Below are 15702 nucleotides of genomic sequence, written 5' to 3' on the forward strand. Positions count from 1 at the left end.
TTTATGTAAGCCATTTCTCTCAAGATTATCTTGGGCTCACTTACCACTGAAAGTCTATCCTGCCATACTGTAGCCTGATTTCCTAGTGTAACTATATCTCAGTATTTAAAAAAACTGTTATCTTTAGCCTTACTTTGCATAACTTTTTAAGCAGTTCTGCTACCTTCATTTTTTTTTTTTTACTTACCCCAGGGCATTGGCAGCCTACCTAATTAAATATTTAAACCCCATCCCTGTTTGGTGGGCTTTTAAAATGCTATCTTTGAGACATGACTAAGGATTTTACTAGGGAAGAGAGCGTATTTTTTACTGACTGTCCAGTTCAAATGGAGTTGTCTGTAGAAATGAATTAGCATTTTGAATAGTTGGGTCATTCCTCTAGACCATAATGATAATAACTGGGGTATTTATTAAGCACTTACTCTGTGCCAGATACTATATTAAGTACTAGGGTGGATACAAGCAAATCAGGTTGGACACAGTCCCGGTCCCACATGGGGCTCCCAGTCTTAATCTCTATTTTACAGTTGAAGTAACTAAGGTATAGAAAAGTTAAGTGACTTGCTCAAGGTCACACAGCGGACAAGTGGCGGAGCCAGGATTAAGACCCAGGTTTTTCTGACTCCCAGGCCCGTGCTCTATCCACTAGGCCATGCTGCTTCTCTGTGCTGTAAACTTGCTGTGGGCAGGGAGCGTGTCTGCCAAGACTGTTGTATTTTACTATCTCAAGTGCTTAGTACAGTCCTCTGCACACAGTAAGCGCTCAATAAATACCACTGATTAATAGTTCTTTATTCCCATGGTGTGTTTTGGCTTTCTTCACCAGTGTGATCATGAAAGTTAGCTGTCCAATCTATTACCATCTACTCAACTTTCAGATTCAGTTCTTGACACAATCTTTGTTACAAACTCATGTCCACACATACAAACTTGGGCATGTATATATCTATATATACATATATATATTATATATATACCTAAGTACCCACAACCACACATGCATACCCCCCCACAGCATAACTTCCTCCAGCAACCACCAAATACAAAAGACTTTTCCCTGAAGTTTACTTGTTCCCCAGCAGCATGGCCTGAATGTAAAAATGATATGAAAATTGTGGGATGAAACTGTTCCATGAGATAGAAGTATATGCAAAAGAGATGAGCAGGGCATTATGGGGCCCAGGTCAAGTCACCTTGCCTGGAACTGTGACCTACCCTCTGGGATCTCTGTGAACTCCAGGGAAGAGAAAGTGATGGCCCCTCTGTCTTTCCACAAATTCATTTCTAAAATTCAAACTGAATTCTTGGGATTTCCTTTGTGGAATCGCTGCTCCAAGAGGAAAGTCTCCAAGGAGGAGCTGGCACCAAAGGAAAACCTCCCCCAAATTACAATAAAGTTTAGAACCGCCCTATGGAAAGAAACACCATCCCTCTGTTTGCTGCCACCCTAGGATAACCAAGAGCAAGGCCCACGGTCCCAGGTGAGAGCCTGTGGCTGTTCCCCGCTGCATCCCACTCTAGCAGAATGTTCCATGGAAGAAGGTGAGAGAGGGAAAGCTGAGCCCTGAGCACTAAACATGGAACAGGGGAAGCTGGACGTTTGAGAGAATGGGAGAGCCTTTACTGCATTTATAGTCTCCCTAATGGCTTATGACTGAAATTGGGTCCGCTTCCGTGGAATGACGGCAATCACGTCTGGCCAGCTGATCATCAAAAAAATTATCAATAAAATAACTGAAAACTACATTCTTCATCTGGCTTGTGAAGTTTTTTTATTTGCCAGGAGCCCTTCAACCTAAAAATCATATAAAATGGGTGGGGAGGCACTGTTCTAGTCTAATAGGATATGAAGGAAATGAAAGTGAACACCTCTGATTCTGCATTCTTCCCAAGAATTCAACTCTGACATCTCAATCTCTGCCAAACTTTCTCTGGAATCCAAAAGAGCCCCATCATTGAGTTCCATGAGTTGCCTTAGTTCCATGAGTACTCTCCTTATTTTTGTAATGCTGATTCTGAAGGTTTAACAGGGAAGTTCCCATTAGTCCCATATTTAGTTATTAAGATCCACTGCTAATGGCTGTTCCACTATAAACAGGCTAAATTAAACCAAATAAAAGTATTTTTTTCAATTCTTTTCTTAGCCTATTCTCCTATCCCTACCTACTGCTGTTACTCGTCTAGCTGGCCTTTATCTTGGTATCCTAAAGTAGCATTCCCATTACTTCTCTCCATTGGCTGGGGGAAATAGTTTTCCACCTGAACTGCAGATTAAATTCACACATTTCCCAGGGAAGTGGAAACTGCAGTAAAAGATTCAGGCTTCCATGCTTGGTGCAAGGCTCAGGAAGTCTAGATTTTCTCTGTTCTCTATGGCAAGGAACAAGTTGCCCTGACCATGCCACTGCATCCACCAAGTATTTACTATCAATGATTCAACTTTTTATGTGCTTATATTTTTTTTAATCATTCTACCTATGCTCTTACTCTTTTTCTAATCCATATTTATCTATTTAATATCTGCCTCCCTCCCGCATTTAATTTGCAAGCTCCTCAAGGGTAGGGACCATATCTGTCCCTTGTACTAAGCTCAAAGTACAGTGCTCTGCACACAGTAGGAGCCTAGCAAATGCTGTTGAGGATGTCAATCAATCAACTGTATCTATTGAGCACTTGCTGTATGCACAGCACTGTACTAAGCACTTGGAAGAGTACCATATAACAGACTTGGTAGATATGTTTCCCCCCACAATGAGCTTCCTCCTCAGTATTCCCTTATTCCTTTAGCCACGCTTTCCACTTTCCCAGCTCTTATGTGGTTGCTTGCCTCCTCCCAAAAATCTCTCCCCTCTATTTGCTCCCTAGACCTCATCCCCTTTCATTTTCTAATGATATTTACTCCCACCCTCCTTTTCTCTCACCTCCATTTCAACATCTCACTCAACACCAGTTCTTTCACCTCTGCTTACAAACATGACCAGGTCTCACCTCTTCTGTCTGACCCCTCACCCCAAACCTTCTCACTGCCTGAACTCCCTCACTTTTCATATCTGCCGATCCAGACTTTCCCAACCCTTCACCAGGAGCCATTCTCTACTGGAACTCTACCACACCGAGTCATATTGGTACAAATATCCATCGTTCCACACACTTATGTATTAACTTATAGAGTCTACCTATTGATTCACCTGGTTTTTAATCCTGGCTTTGCCATCTGTCTGCTGTGTGACCTTGGGCAAATCACTTCACTTTCTGTGCCTCCATACCTCATTTGTAAAATGAGGATTAAGACTGTGAGCCCCACATGGGACAGGGACTGTGTCCAATCTGATTTGCTTATATCCACCCCAGCCCTTAATACAGTGCCTGGCACACGGTAAGTGCTTAACAAATACCACGATTATTATATTATATATTATACTTCAGCCAGGAGTCTAGTTCTGGGGTTGATCTGGATACCAAATCTGTAGGGAAACGAACCATAATCGAAGGCAACAGTGCAACTTCCAGAATTCTCACTGGTCTCCTCCCACCCAGTAGCATGAATCAAGAAAGCTAAGACAATAAATCCAGCTATTGAAACTGCACAGGCACTACTACAGAATCCCAGCAGGTAACACTTTCTAGACTATTCTAAGGCAGAGTCACTGAATAAACCGAAAGGGAAAAGCCCAAGATGTGGCCACACTGAGGCCTAGAAGTCTTCAGGGAAGAAGCTGGTAACCTTCAAATTGCTCCTTGGATGACTTTGTTCTGATCAACCAAGTGCCTGCCTTTGGAAATAGAGGATGCTCCCAAAATCCGGACTAGGGGTGTTACTCATCCCTTTGCCCACCTCCTCTCTCGCCCCGCTCCAGTCTATTCTTCACTCCGCTGCCCGGCTCATCTTCCTGCAGAAACGATCTGGGCATGTCACTCCCCTTCTTAAACAACTCCAGTGGTTGCCTATCGACCTCCACTCCAAACAAAAACTCCTCACTCTAGGCTTCAAGGCTCTCCATCACCTTGCCCCTTCCTACCTCCTCCCTTCTCTCTTTCTACCACCCACCCCGCACGCTCTGCTCCTCTGCCGCCCACCTCCTCACCGTCCCTCGGTCTCGCCTATCCCGCCGTCGACCCCTGGGTCACGTCCTCCCGCGGTCCTGGAATGCCCTCCCTCCTCACCTCCGCCAAACTGATTCTCTTTCCCTCTTCAAAACCCTACTTAAAACTCACCTCCTCCAAGAGGCGTTCCCAGACTGAGCTCCTCTTCTCCCTCTACTCCCTCTGCCATCCCCCCTTTACCTCTCCGCAGCTAAATCCTCTTTTTCCCCTTTTCCCTCTGCTCCTCCACCTCTCCCTTCCCATCCCCACAGCACTGTACTCGTCCGCTCAACTGTATATATTTTCGTTACCCTATTTATTTTGTTAATTGATTGATTGATCGCCTTGATTCTATTTAGTTGCCATTGTTTTTAGGAGATGTTCTTCCCCTTGACTCTATTTATTGCCATTGTTCTTGTCTGTCCGTCTCCCCCGATTAGACTGTAAGCCCGTCAAACGGCAGGGACTGTCTCTATCTGTTGCCGACTTGTTCATCCCAAGCGCTTAGTACAGTGCTCTGCACATAGTAAGCGCTCAATAAATACTATTGAATGAATGAATGAATGAATGAATTAAATATAATAACATACTGTAATTGGCCTACATGCCCCGAGGTTCTAAGGAAATGCTTGACGAGGTTGCCAGACAAGCCATCCCACGCTCTCAATAGGGGGACAGGGTCACCAAAACAAAAACCATCGTTCACATACCAGCTGCCGTCATGTAATCCCAACGGTCTATGAGGCACATATTGAAGATGAGGTGGTCCGACGTTTGTCCCTGGCCAATGAGGGAAATGTCTCTGTCCAGGTTTTGGCACACTGCCGAGGTCCAGCCGATCAGGAACCAAAACACCACAAGGAGGATAACCGCCAGCATCCTCATAACCCGGCCTCCGGTCATGTAGGGGATCCGCTGGGCCGTTCGTGACAGAAAAACCTTCAGAACTCTGGAAAAGCAAGAGGGTCCCATGTTAATGGGGCACACGAGCCTGCCCACCTGAACGTTCCAGGGAAAAATTTCTGTTTTCACCCCGCTGCTGCACAGAGAAACTTGATGCTCAGTACCAACTTCAGGCTGATGCCATTTAGGCTGAAGGTGGAACGTACAAGTCTCACCGCCCAGCTCAACCTAGGAATGCTAGACAAGGCATCACCCACTCAGATTTTACAGGTTGCTTAACTAGTCTCCCCACTTCTGCCTTGACTTGGCTGGCACCATGGTGCCCTCAGGGCCCTCCTTAGAGCCCAGTCATCCATGGGCAAGGCAATGGACTGGACTCCAGGCATTTCAGCTGTCGCTTATTTGGGATCTGGGGCCAATCAACAGGAACCCACAAGGAAACTACGCTGCAGAGCTGCTTCCTTGCCTCATTTCCTCTTCCACCCTCTTCTCTGCATTGCCTTTGCACTTGGCTGTGTCTCCCTTAAGCAGTTTGATACTCACTCCAACCCCACAGCACTTATAAATACACATCCTTACACTCTATATTTCCCCTATCTGTACTTTATTTAATGTCTGTCTCCCTCTGTAGACTGTAAGCATGTTGTGGACAGGTAACATGTCTTCCAACTCTGCTATACTGCACTTTCCCAAGCGCTTAGTACAGTGTTCTACACACAGCAAGCACTCAATAAATATGATTGATATTCTGCACGCAGTAAGCACTCAATAAATACCATTGTTTGACTGATTGATTCCTGAATTTTTACCTTTTCCCATTGTCAATCTTTTCCTCCTGTACAGTTTCTTTCCTCTCGTTCTTCTCAACAGTTGTACAACTCCCTTTTCCTTTAAAGTCCATAATGGCAGCAAGCCACCCTCCTTGAAACACTCCTAAAAATACCTTCATTTGTGGTTAGTGTCTTGGCTTTAAAGAAAGTTTCAATTCAGCCTTTTCATCTTTCCTCAGCAGAGCTGTCTTTCCAACCATTCTCTACTCCAAATCATTATTGTTGTTATTATGGTATTTGATAAGTGCTGATTATGTGTCAAGCACTGTTCAAAGCACTGTGGTAGGTACAAGTTAATCAGGCCGAACACAGTCCCTGTCCCACAAGGGGCTCAGAGTCTGAGTAGGAGGAGGAAGAACAGGCACTGAATCTCCATTTTACAGATGAGGAAACATCCATTAAAAGAAAACATTCCAAAATCATTCCATGTGAATTGTCACTCTTACTCTATTGATTAGCTTATCTCCCCCTAAATGAGTTAACAGAATCATGCAGAATGAAGGCTACCATACCAGAAGCTGTTTTTATTTATCTTTGTTCTGTTTTCTTTAATCCCCTTTTCTGTCTGCAACTGGCATAATAAAAATGAAAGGAAAACCCAGTGGTGCCCATTTCTCTTCATAACAGCCCTCTGTGAGATAAGTAATAACACCAATTAGTTATCTGTTGGTTGAGAAAACATATCAGCTCATTTAATCAGCTTCATCTAAGTGGCTGTGATTAAATAAATGAGCCTCGAACACCTGACATTTTGCCTATTATGCTCCAGACGGTGAGATCAGCAGGCCTTCCCCAGATTTTCTTCCCAAGTGCTTAGTACAGTGTTCTACACACAGTAAGCGCTCAATAAATACAATTGAATGAATGAATTTTTCTGAAGTCACTGTACCTTTATCTGTGACTACCCTTCCCACTGAAAGCAGTCTTGGCTTGAAAGTTTTACACTCCTAACTGCAAAAGCTTGATGAAGGACAAATTCAGAAAAATGTTTTCATACTCTAATTTTCAGACTGACCAAAAATGCAAAGGCATTCACATATTGACCTAACATTACAATTAATCAATTGATTTATGATATTTATTGACCACTTTGTGCAGAGCAGTGTGCTGAGCACTTGGGAGGGTGTAATACAATTAGTAGACAAGATCCCTGCATTGGCGGTGCTTACAAACTAACACCTGCAGGTAATAGGCACCTTTCAGGAATTGATGTTTGCCTTATGACGTTGATCTGCAGTGGGCGAGTTTCTTTGTACAAAATAGCATTTCTCAGGCTTGTCTTTGGCTAGTCCAAGTTTTTCAACTGATCCTCAACAGCAACTCAGGGTCCACTTCTCAAAGATTTTCCCGCCCTGCAGACAATCCTTCGAGTATGTATTCAGGCAACACAAATCATTTAATTAATCAATCAGTGATATTTATGGAATGTCAACTAGGCTGACCGCTGGACCAAGGTATTGGCAGAGAGATGATGCTGGAGTCTTCCTGTTGTAAATGATGAACATGCCTCGATCCAGCTGCAAAGACTTCAGGATCTAGGAAACTTGCATCTGGAATTGATTGTTTTGCCAGTGATTTGCACAGCACCTCACACACTCTTTCATCCCTGCCTGTCATTTTCCCTCTGGTGTCATGGGTGCAACAAGCAAGTAAGTGAGTAGGGATGCAGCGCACTGAAGAGGCCATACCAGAACCTACCCACAAAACTCTAAAGCACAAGCCCATGAGCCAGAGGACCTGGGTTCTAATCTTAACTCTGCCACTTGCCTCCTGTGTGACCCCGGACGAGAGACTTCTCTGCCTCAGTTTCCTCGCCTGCAAAGTAGGGATTCACTACCTGTGCTCGCTCCTACTTAAACTGTGAGCCCCATGTGGGACAGGGACTGTCTCCGACCTGATTAATTTGAATCTTCCCAGGACTTAGAACAGTGCTTGACACACTATTAGAGCTTAATAGATACCATTAAAAAAATAATAATTTCTCACCAATGTGACCACAGCAGAGTGCTGAGGTAGCTGTAGTTTCCTAGAGCACCTTGTTAGCTAGCCCTTACAATGACCCACAACCTAAGAGAGTCGGCTATTTTCAGGATTTCCGCTGGTCCTATCCACCACGTGGGATACTCTTGGTGGTTCTTCAGTCAGAAACCATCACCACTGGTGGCATTATCCCGGCATGCTTTTTACTAATGTTTCATTACCTCTGATCTCAGTGAGGTAGAGGAAGGTACCACGGAAGCGAGAGACAAAGTCCCTGCCCTGAAGGAGCTTTCCCACTAATGGGGAGACAGACACAAATTATTTCCAAAGAGTGGGAGGCAGAGGAAGAACAAAGATGCATTCAAGATCACTGTCAACTCTGTTTTCAGAAAGGTAAAAAAGAAATGAGAAGCACTGTTTACGATGCCCACTGTTGATGAAAAAATAGCTGTTCATTAGGGTCCAATGAGAAAAAAAATAACTTTATATTTCAGGAAGAACAGGCGTCTGAGGAAAGGCAGCTACTGATATAATTTAGACTCTCAGAAATAATATTGAAACTGCTTAAATAGGAGATGAGGCTCTACTATGTGGATAAAAAATAAATCTCCACTTGCCCATCAATATAGCCTCCACACTGTGCATTTTATGAAGTGAGACATCTGAAAACAAGGAGAGTCAGACACTTTTCTATAGCTTTCCAACTGCAGTTCCAGGGGAAATGACTATTCTAAAACGTTCCAGGTTGACCAGTGGTTTATTTTCAGTCAGTCACCACTTTCCTCTTTCTAAATGAAAGCATCCTTCTTATTGGTAAAAAGTCCTGTCTAGTGACAAGAGCTGATAAGTTCAATAAGCTATTGAATGATGAGAAAGTTCATTCTGTGAAATTTCCAGGATGTGAGAATGACAAAAATCTCCCCCCTACATTTATGGGTCACTGAAGCTCAGAATCAAATATTATTTAATTTGATTCTGTGACGAAGTTAAGGTATTGGTTTATTCAGGTCGGCAGGATGTCACTTAATAATTTCCTCTTCCATTTCATTCAACTAAAACTTCCCCCACTGCTAACAAAGAATGAACAACACCTTCAAGAAATGAGTCATACATTTCCTTCTAAAATGGTTGACAAAGCTCATTATTGTTGTTATATACTGATTGAGTTCTGACTTTGCTAGGTCCTGCCTAGAACATCAAGAGAATTTGAATGCTGCTGACTGGCTCCTGAGAGGAAGCAGGAGTTTGACTAATATTAATAATGACTAATACAGTCTCCAGACTGTAAGTTCAGTATGGACAGAGAACGTATCTGCTAATTCTGCCATACTGTACTCTCCCCAAGCTTAGCTCAGTGCTCTGCACATAGTAAATGTTCAAGAAATACCTCCCCCGATTAGACTGTAAGCCCGTCAAACGGCAGGGACTCTCTCTATCTGTTGCCGACTTGTTCATCCCAAGCGCTTAGTACAGTGCTCTGCACATAGTAAGCGCTCAATAAATACTATTGAATGAATTAATTGATTGATTAATAGAAGAAAATGACCTGTGGGGGAAATCTATCTGGTTTGAAACAGTTCCACCCAGACGAGACAAAGTTAGGAGCATCAACCACAAGAAATTCCACTACTGAACCAGACTAATCATCCCGCCAACCCAACATTCTTTCTCTGACAGTGGCAGGAGGGTGCTCAGAGGAGCTGTTTGATGGGTATTGTCTGTCATAACCATCCTAATAAGTTAATGGTCTATCATCTTACATCCCTAACTATCCCTTCTATAGCCTTAACCAATCTCCCTACTGATTCATTCTGAACTTCTCATCCATGAATTTACCCAAACCACTCTTGAGTATTCTAATATTTTCAAGCTACACAATTTCCTGTGGTAACGAATCCCACGTGCTTACCATCAGCCGGGGGAAGAAGTGTTTCCTTGATTTTGTTTTGCATCTATCACCTTTAAGCTTCAGTGGGTGCCCCTCTCTATTCTGGGGCTGTGGAAGTTAGTGAAAAATAAATCTGTGTTCATCTTGTCCCAAATACTAAGATTTAAATGATGTCATTTTCTCCCAAGGGCAAGGGTCATCTGACTTCAGTCAGTCGGTGAGGGAAGTTATGGATATTGTTCTTCTACACTGAGTCTGAGAATCAGCTGAGTTGGAATATTCTCAGGCTATTAGATGTCCATATTACTGCAGGAGAGCCTTGAAGGAAACTATTTCATATTTGGATATTCTAAATCAATTCCTGAGGGAGTGATAGATTGAATCTGGTCCATTTATTCCATTCTGCTCCCAATTTGTGTCTATCTTCTTTCCAGGGATCCATTTTAATGGCATCTAGCATGATGGTACCTAGGGTCATGTCGCTAAGAAACTGGATTTTACTCATCATCCCACCAGACTCCTCGTTGCCAGGCTAGGGAGGCTGCCTTCCATTGAGGAGTTAATGGGAAGAAAGATGACAGTTAAAAAGCCACCTCCTGGTGCTTTTCTATAAACTCCAGAGGAATAAGCCCAAATTGTTTCCCCACATCCAGAAAGACAATGTACTTCACACTCTCTGGATAAGGAGTCAGATAGGCTCCTGAGCCTTCAACAGTGAAAACCAAAAAAATTCTTTTCAGAGACCAAGATTTTAGAGAATCCATCCCTTGTTCTTGTTTCAAAGCTATCTTTCACTGGCTAAAAAAAGACCCCAACCACCCACATCTGGCCCTGTTCCTTCCTGCCCATTCAAGCAAGAACAATCCTAAATTTCCAAAAGCCCTCAAGTCTTACAAGGGACTCTTCCATCCATTAAATCCTTCAGACTTCAAAGACCTTCAGGAGGATAAGTACTGGTGCTCAGAGGTATCAGGTGATGATTATTCTGCTGTAAATCTAAAACCACTCAATTCCTCATGCTTCGGAAAAAGATACTTAGAATGGGCAATCCAGCAGGGGGGCAGAGGTCAGTACAGATCATGGTGTTTACTGAGATTGGAGCAACACAATCTATCTCATCTAGCCTTTCCAAAATGACTCCTTCTTTTAAAGGGAGACTGAAAGTGATACATGAGCCCTCTTTAATCTGCGGCATGGCTCTACGCGCTTGGGGGTAGAATTAATTTCCAGTTATCTATACTGACGATTACAGGGGGATTCTCCCATCACTTCTCTTATGTAAAACAAATGGAGCTGCAATAATTTATATGAATTTATAAGATTAAAAAGACTCATGAAAACAAATGTGTGTTTTAGACTAGCATAAATATATCCCCATCTCCACTGTGCCTTCCCAGGCCCGAGCTCTATCCACTAGGCCACGCTGTTCCTCCTTAACAACCAATGATCACAAGCGGCTTTGTAAATGCAGAATAATTGGAAAATTGTTAAGCAACTCTGGAACTACAGAAGTGGAAGAAGCTGCTACAACTATCTTAGCCTGGCTCCTGGGTCCTGCACAGTTCACAGGATAAGAACTGATTGCCTCAGAGATCCCTAACTCAGGTTACATCCCAAGAGCCCTTGTTTTCTCTACCTCAAATGAAAAGAGTTAAATTTGACCATGCACATAAAAGAAGATACCTGCGTTGGGTTGTGCTTCTTTTTGTTTACTGGCCTAAGGGAAAAGCATTTCACCAACAGCTCGGTCAGTTATGTAAGATGTGTACTGGGATTCCCAGCTTTAGCAGGAAGGAGAGGGAAAGAAGAAGTGAGATGAGTGTGTGTGCTGCCATATATATATTCAGACACTCATTCTTGGTTAGAAACAGAAGAGGTTGGGCCGTTCCTAGGCAGGGAGGAGTGCAGGGCCAACCGGCTGGTTGGAATTACTGTTTTGGCAGAGGGTGGGGTGCCTAAGAAGCAAAATTACTTATTGGTGCAGTAATTCCGTTTCCTAAATCTCCCCAGCTCCCAACTAAGCTCACAACCCATCCATTCTCTACACCAATTTAAACCCACAACAGCACTTAATACCAAAATTTTTATTATTCTGGCAACAATCCATGTGGGTTGCTCCCTCTAGAATTACTTCAAGGGATGTTTCATTCAGATTCTAGCAGCAGCAGGGTGGTTCTCTTAAAAAGGCTCTGGTCTGCTCCAGGTGGCAACTCTTGGCTCTATCCGTGGATACACCTCCCCTAGAGCTTTACCCTCCTAAGCCAACCATAAGCCGTTTTATATAAATCACAAATAGCAGTTGGCTAATGCTATTGTTATTCAACAGAACCACGGAACTGCAAACACGGAAGAGGACAAATCATATTAACAGCGCTCTTCCCTGAAGTTTTAAAGACAATCTTTAGAAAGCAAGTCTTAAAACCTAAGATGAAAATCATCTTCCTCTCTCAGCACTGCCTGGCGATTAGTTCTTCCTAAATATTCAGCATTTTGCAGCCAGATAAATGCCCTTTCAACTGCATTTACTAGGTGTGGAGTGATGAAACCTAATTAGGTTGATCACAGATGAGTATATCTTATGGATGTCACATGATGGAGCTCCTTGCCAGAAAGTTGGCAAAAATGATTCCTGGAGGAAGAGTTGTATCTTTTCATAAATATTCAAATATCAACCTTGTTTTTCCTCCCCTGGAAGCTTGTGGAGTCAGAAGCTCTAAGTTTAACAAGCAAACACCACCATCAAATCAGCTGGTATCCTGGCCAAACTCAAAACGAAACAGATTTCCTGAGAAACAGGAAGTTACTGTTTGAGCGGCAATGTAGATTAAAGAAAGGATTGCTAAATTTCCACTATTTGAAAGAATAGTGTGACTCTGGAATGTCAGTGACTCTTTGGTAGTTGTAATAGTAATCAATCAATCAATGGTATTTACTGAACACTTACTACTGTGGGCGGAGCACTGTACTGTTTGAGGGAGTACAATGTAACAGAGTTGGTATACATGTTCCCTGCCCATAAGGAGATTACACGGTATTTATTAAATGCTTACTGTGGGCAGAGCACTCTACGAAGGGAAAGAGCCCGTGGGACTTAGACATAGTCCCTGTCCTTTGGGGAAAGATGGAAAATCTACTCTAAGAATTTCTCTCCTTCTGTTCAATCTCACTCAATCTGCCATTAGGCTGGAAGAGGGAAGGCCACCATCCGCACTGCTGTTTCGGTGGAGCACCAGCAGAGGAATAGTGAACTATGTGTGCCGAACACTGTACTATGCACTTGGGAGGGTACAAGAAACAGACACATTCCCTGCCCACAAGGAACTTAAAGCCTAGCGGGACGAGCTTACAGAATGCCACTTGTCATTCGGTCTAGAAGTGTTCTTCCTGCTCCTCCTTCCCTCCTTCAGTCAGTTCTTCCCCTCTACAGCAACACATCAACAGATGGCCCACTTCCCTCAGACACAGGGTCGGAACTCAGCCACAGATTGGTTCTGAAGTTTTCAGACTAAAATAAACAGGTCTGCAATTAAGCTATCCCAAACAATACAGGAGAAAGCAGAGTGCAGCAGCAAGGCCGTATGGTCCAGGAGAACCAAGAATAATTCAGCTCACTACATCAGGCAGAGTTTCCGCTCCGTTTCAGGTTTCTGAAGGGTAATTCTTCACCCTAGTGTTTTCTTGGGGATGCACTACCCCAGAGGGAACACATTTCCTCATTTAGATTTCTTGCTTGATAAGGGCTTGGTGTTCTGGCCCCAGCAGAGAGGAGCTCGGATGGGGGCTAGAAAAATGGAAATTATCCGAAAGGCTCAGAGGTTGGTCTTGGGTAGCGTTTTCCATGTCTACAGAGGACACTTTGCATACAGTGACTGCGCTAACTCTGCTCTCAACCCACGTTCTCTGACTTGGGCATTCTTTTCAGTTAATATATCCCAAATGACAGCAGAGTTTGGGCATTTTCAGTGTGGTGACCTGAAGGATCAAGCTCCATTCTATGTCAAGGGTCTATAAAGGGGTGGTGGTGCCCAACTTTCTATATGGCGGGAAGAGTTGGACCTGCTAATGGACATGTCCGGATCCTGATACAGTTTCATCAGCATCACCTCTGAGACTATCGAATAGCAAAAGGCAGGATGAGATCACCAACAACCCTGTCCCGGAACATTGTAAACTCACTTGGCATAGAGTAAGCCCATAACAAATGCCTATAATTCATTATTCATAGTCAGTACTGAGGCAATACTTACAGCAATGCAACCCTGCTGGGCAGGACATATGAGGACTGGCAACAGGATACTCAAATAGCTGCTGTATGGGGAACTCATAGGGGAGGTTAGCACAAATCAGGGAGGGAGAATACCTTTTAAAATTTAGAATTTTAAAACTTTGTGATGTCCAGTCTCAAAATCCACGTCTCCTAAAGTGGGCTGTTGGAAGACTACCATGGCAAACAGAATGGTCTGGCAGGTAACACCCAGCAGAACCATTACGGAAATCAGGTTCCCAAGAGACAGACTCAGAAAAAGAGGCAAAAGGATTTGCAGAGCAAGGATTGAACTCTACTAGCAAATGATGCAGGAGAGCTTGCCGATCAGTCACCCATCAGGCTTTTCAGCCATAACTGCATTCATGTGTAGAAAGAAACCTTTCTTTCCTGGGGAGCTGCAGCTAATAGATATACATCAGCAGATGGCCTGAAAGAAGGCAATGAGAATATCTGAGAGATGAGTTTGGCGAGGAGGAGGAGATTTCCCGGAGAAGTAGAAGGATCAGTGAAGAAAGTTGCTGAAGGCTGGAAAGGTGAGGGAGACTAGGTGGAAGGGTTATCCTCTACAGATAGGCAAGAATAGCCTCAGAAATTAAAATGACACATAGGAAGGAGTGGGAAGAGAAATCCTCTAAAGGTGCTCTTGTAAAAATTAAATCTTCACTATGCAGATTCCTCATTAAACTTCCTATTCAAAGATAAGACTACTTACTGTCGGTAATTGCGTGCTAAACAGACCAAATGTGTCTTTCCAATGACACAGCTTTGAACACACAAGGTGTTGCAATGACCGCTTCGGTCAAAAAAAATTCCAGCATTCATTCAGCTTCTTTTGGGGTTTTTTTTCCTCTTTGATTTTCTCAGCTTGCTTTAGAGATGAATAAAAAAAAGTCTTCCTCTTTTTGGTGTCACAATGTTGTTTTATGCTTGGTTTCCTTCAGTCTTTGTGGTCCTACAGTGTTGCATTATTTCATCAGGCAGAGTGTTACAGGATTAAAATGTTGGGCAGAAATATTAAACATGGTAAACGCTAGTGAGTTAAAAGAGTGGGATTTGCACCGGCATGAAATATGTGATTAATTTCTGGAAGCAGCGATAAGGACATAGGCATTCACCACCCCTAGCTGGTTGTCTGTTGGATTGTCACCAGACTGATGTGTTTCACTTTCCTACCATTGTCTCTATCAGAGAACACGATGCTGTTTCAGATTCTCTCCGATATTCTTTTCTCCGGAAGAGCCACTATGTTTCTGACAGCTGGAATTCAGGATGGGGCCTGCTGCTATTGTATCTTTACAGTTCAAGCTCTGCCCCTTTGTGGAATGTTATATACCTTGGGGTTTTCTGAAAGCACTTCTTCCACTCAACCTCGTTTCAGCTCAAAATTCAGCAGGTATCCCTCAAATGTACAGAATCTATGCACTTGTATGTTATGCTTGCAGATACAGCACTTCAAAAACAGAGTCAGAATTGACTATTATCCGCATCCTGACACCTATGGGGCCCCATTGTGTTGTCAATATACAAATAGTCTGACGGGAACAGCAGCAGCAGGCATTAACTCAAGGAAAATGAAAACAGAACTGTTTTAACCATGTTGATCAACAAACTCAACCTGCATCAATGGCACATTATTATGGGATTCGCTTTTCAGGTTAGGGAGGGCGGGGGGCTAGTCTTTGCATTTTGATTTACTCTGAACATGCTGAGAATAGACACTGATGAAAGAGGATGTTGGAATGGTATGGAAC

The 15702-nt window shown here is 43.3% G+C and overlaps 1 protein-coding gene across 1 annotated transcript in view; it reads right to left on the reverse strand.

Annotated features, from left to right (window-relative positions):
- Positions 1 to 15702, reverse strand: part of GPR158 (G protein-coupled receptor 158) — a 192778-nt gene that overhangs the window by 20558 nt on the left and 156518 nt on the right. Inside the window, exon 8 of the mRNA XM_029078136.2 lies at positions 4794 to 5032. Coding sequence (XP_028933969.1) covers positions 4794 to 5032 — 239 coding nt within the window. The remainder of the gene's footprint in view (positions 1 to 4793; positions 5033 to 15702) is intronic.

This window comes from Ornithorhynchus anatinus, chromosome 13, assembly GCF_004115215.2.
Source record: "Ornithorhynchus anatinus isolate Pmale09 chromosome 13, mOrnAna1.pri.v4, whole genome shotgun sequence".
NCBI classification, from domain to species: Eukaryota; Metazoa; Chordata; class Mammalia; order Monotremata; family Ornithorhynchidae; genus Ornithorhynchus; species Ornithorhynchus anatinus.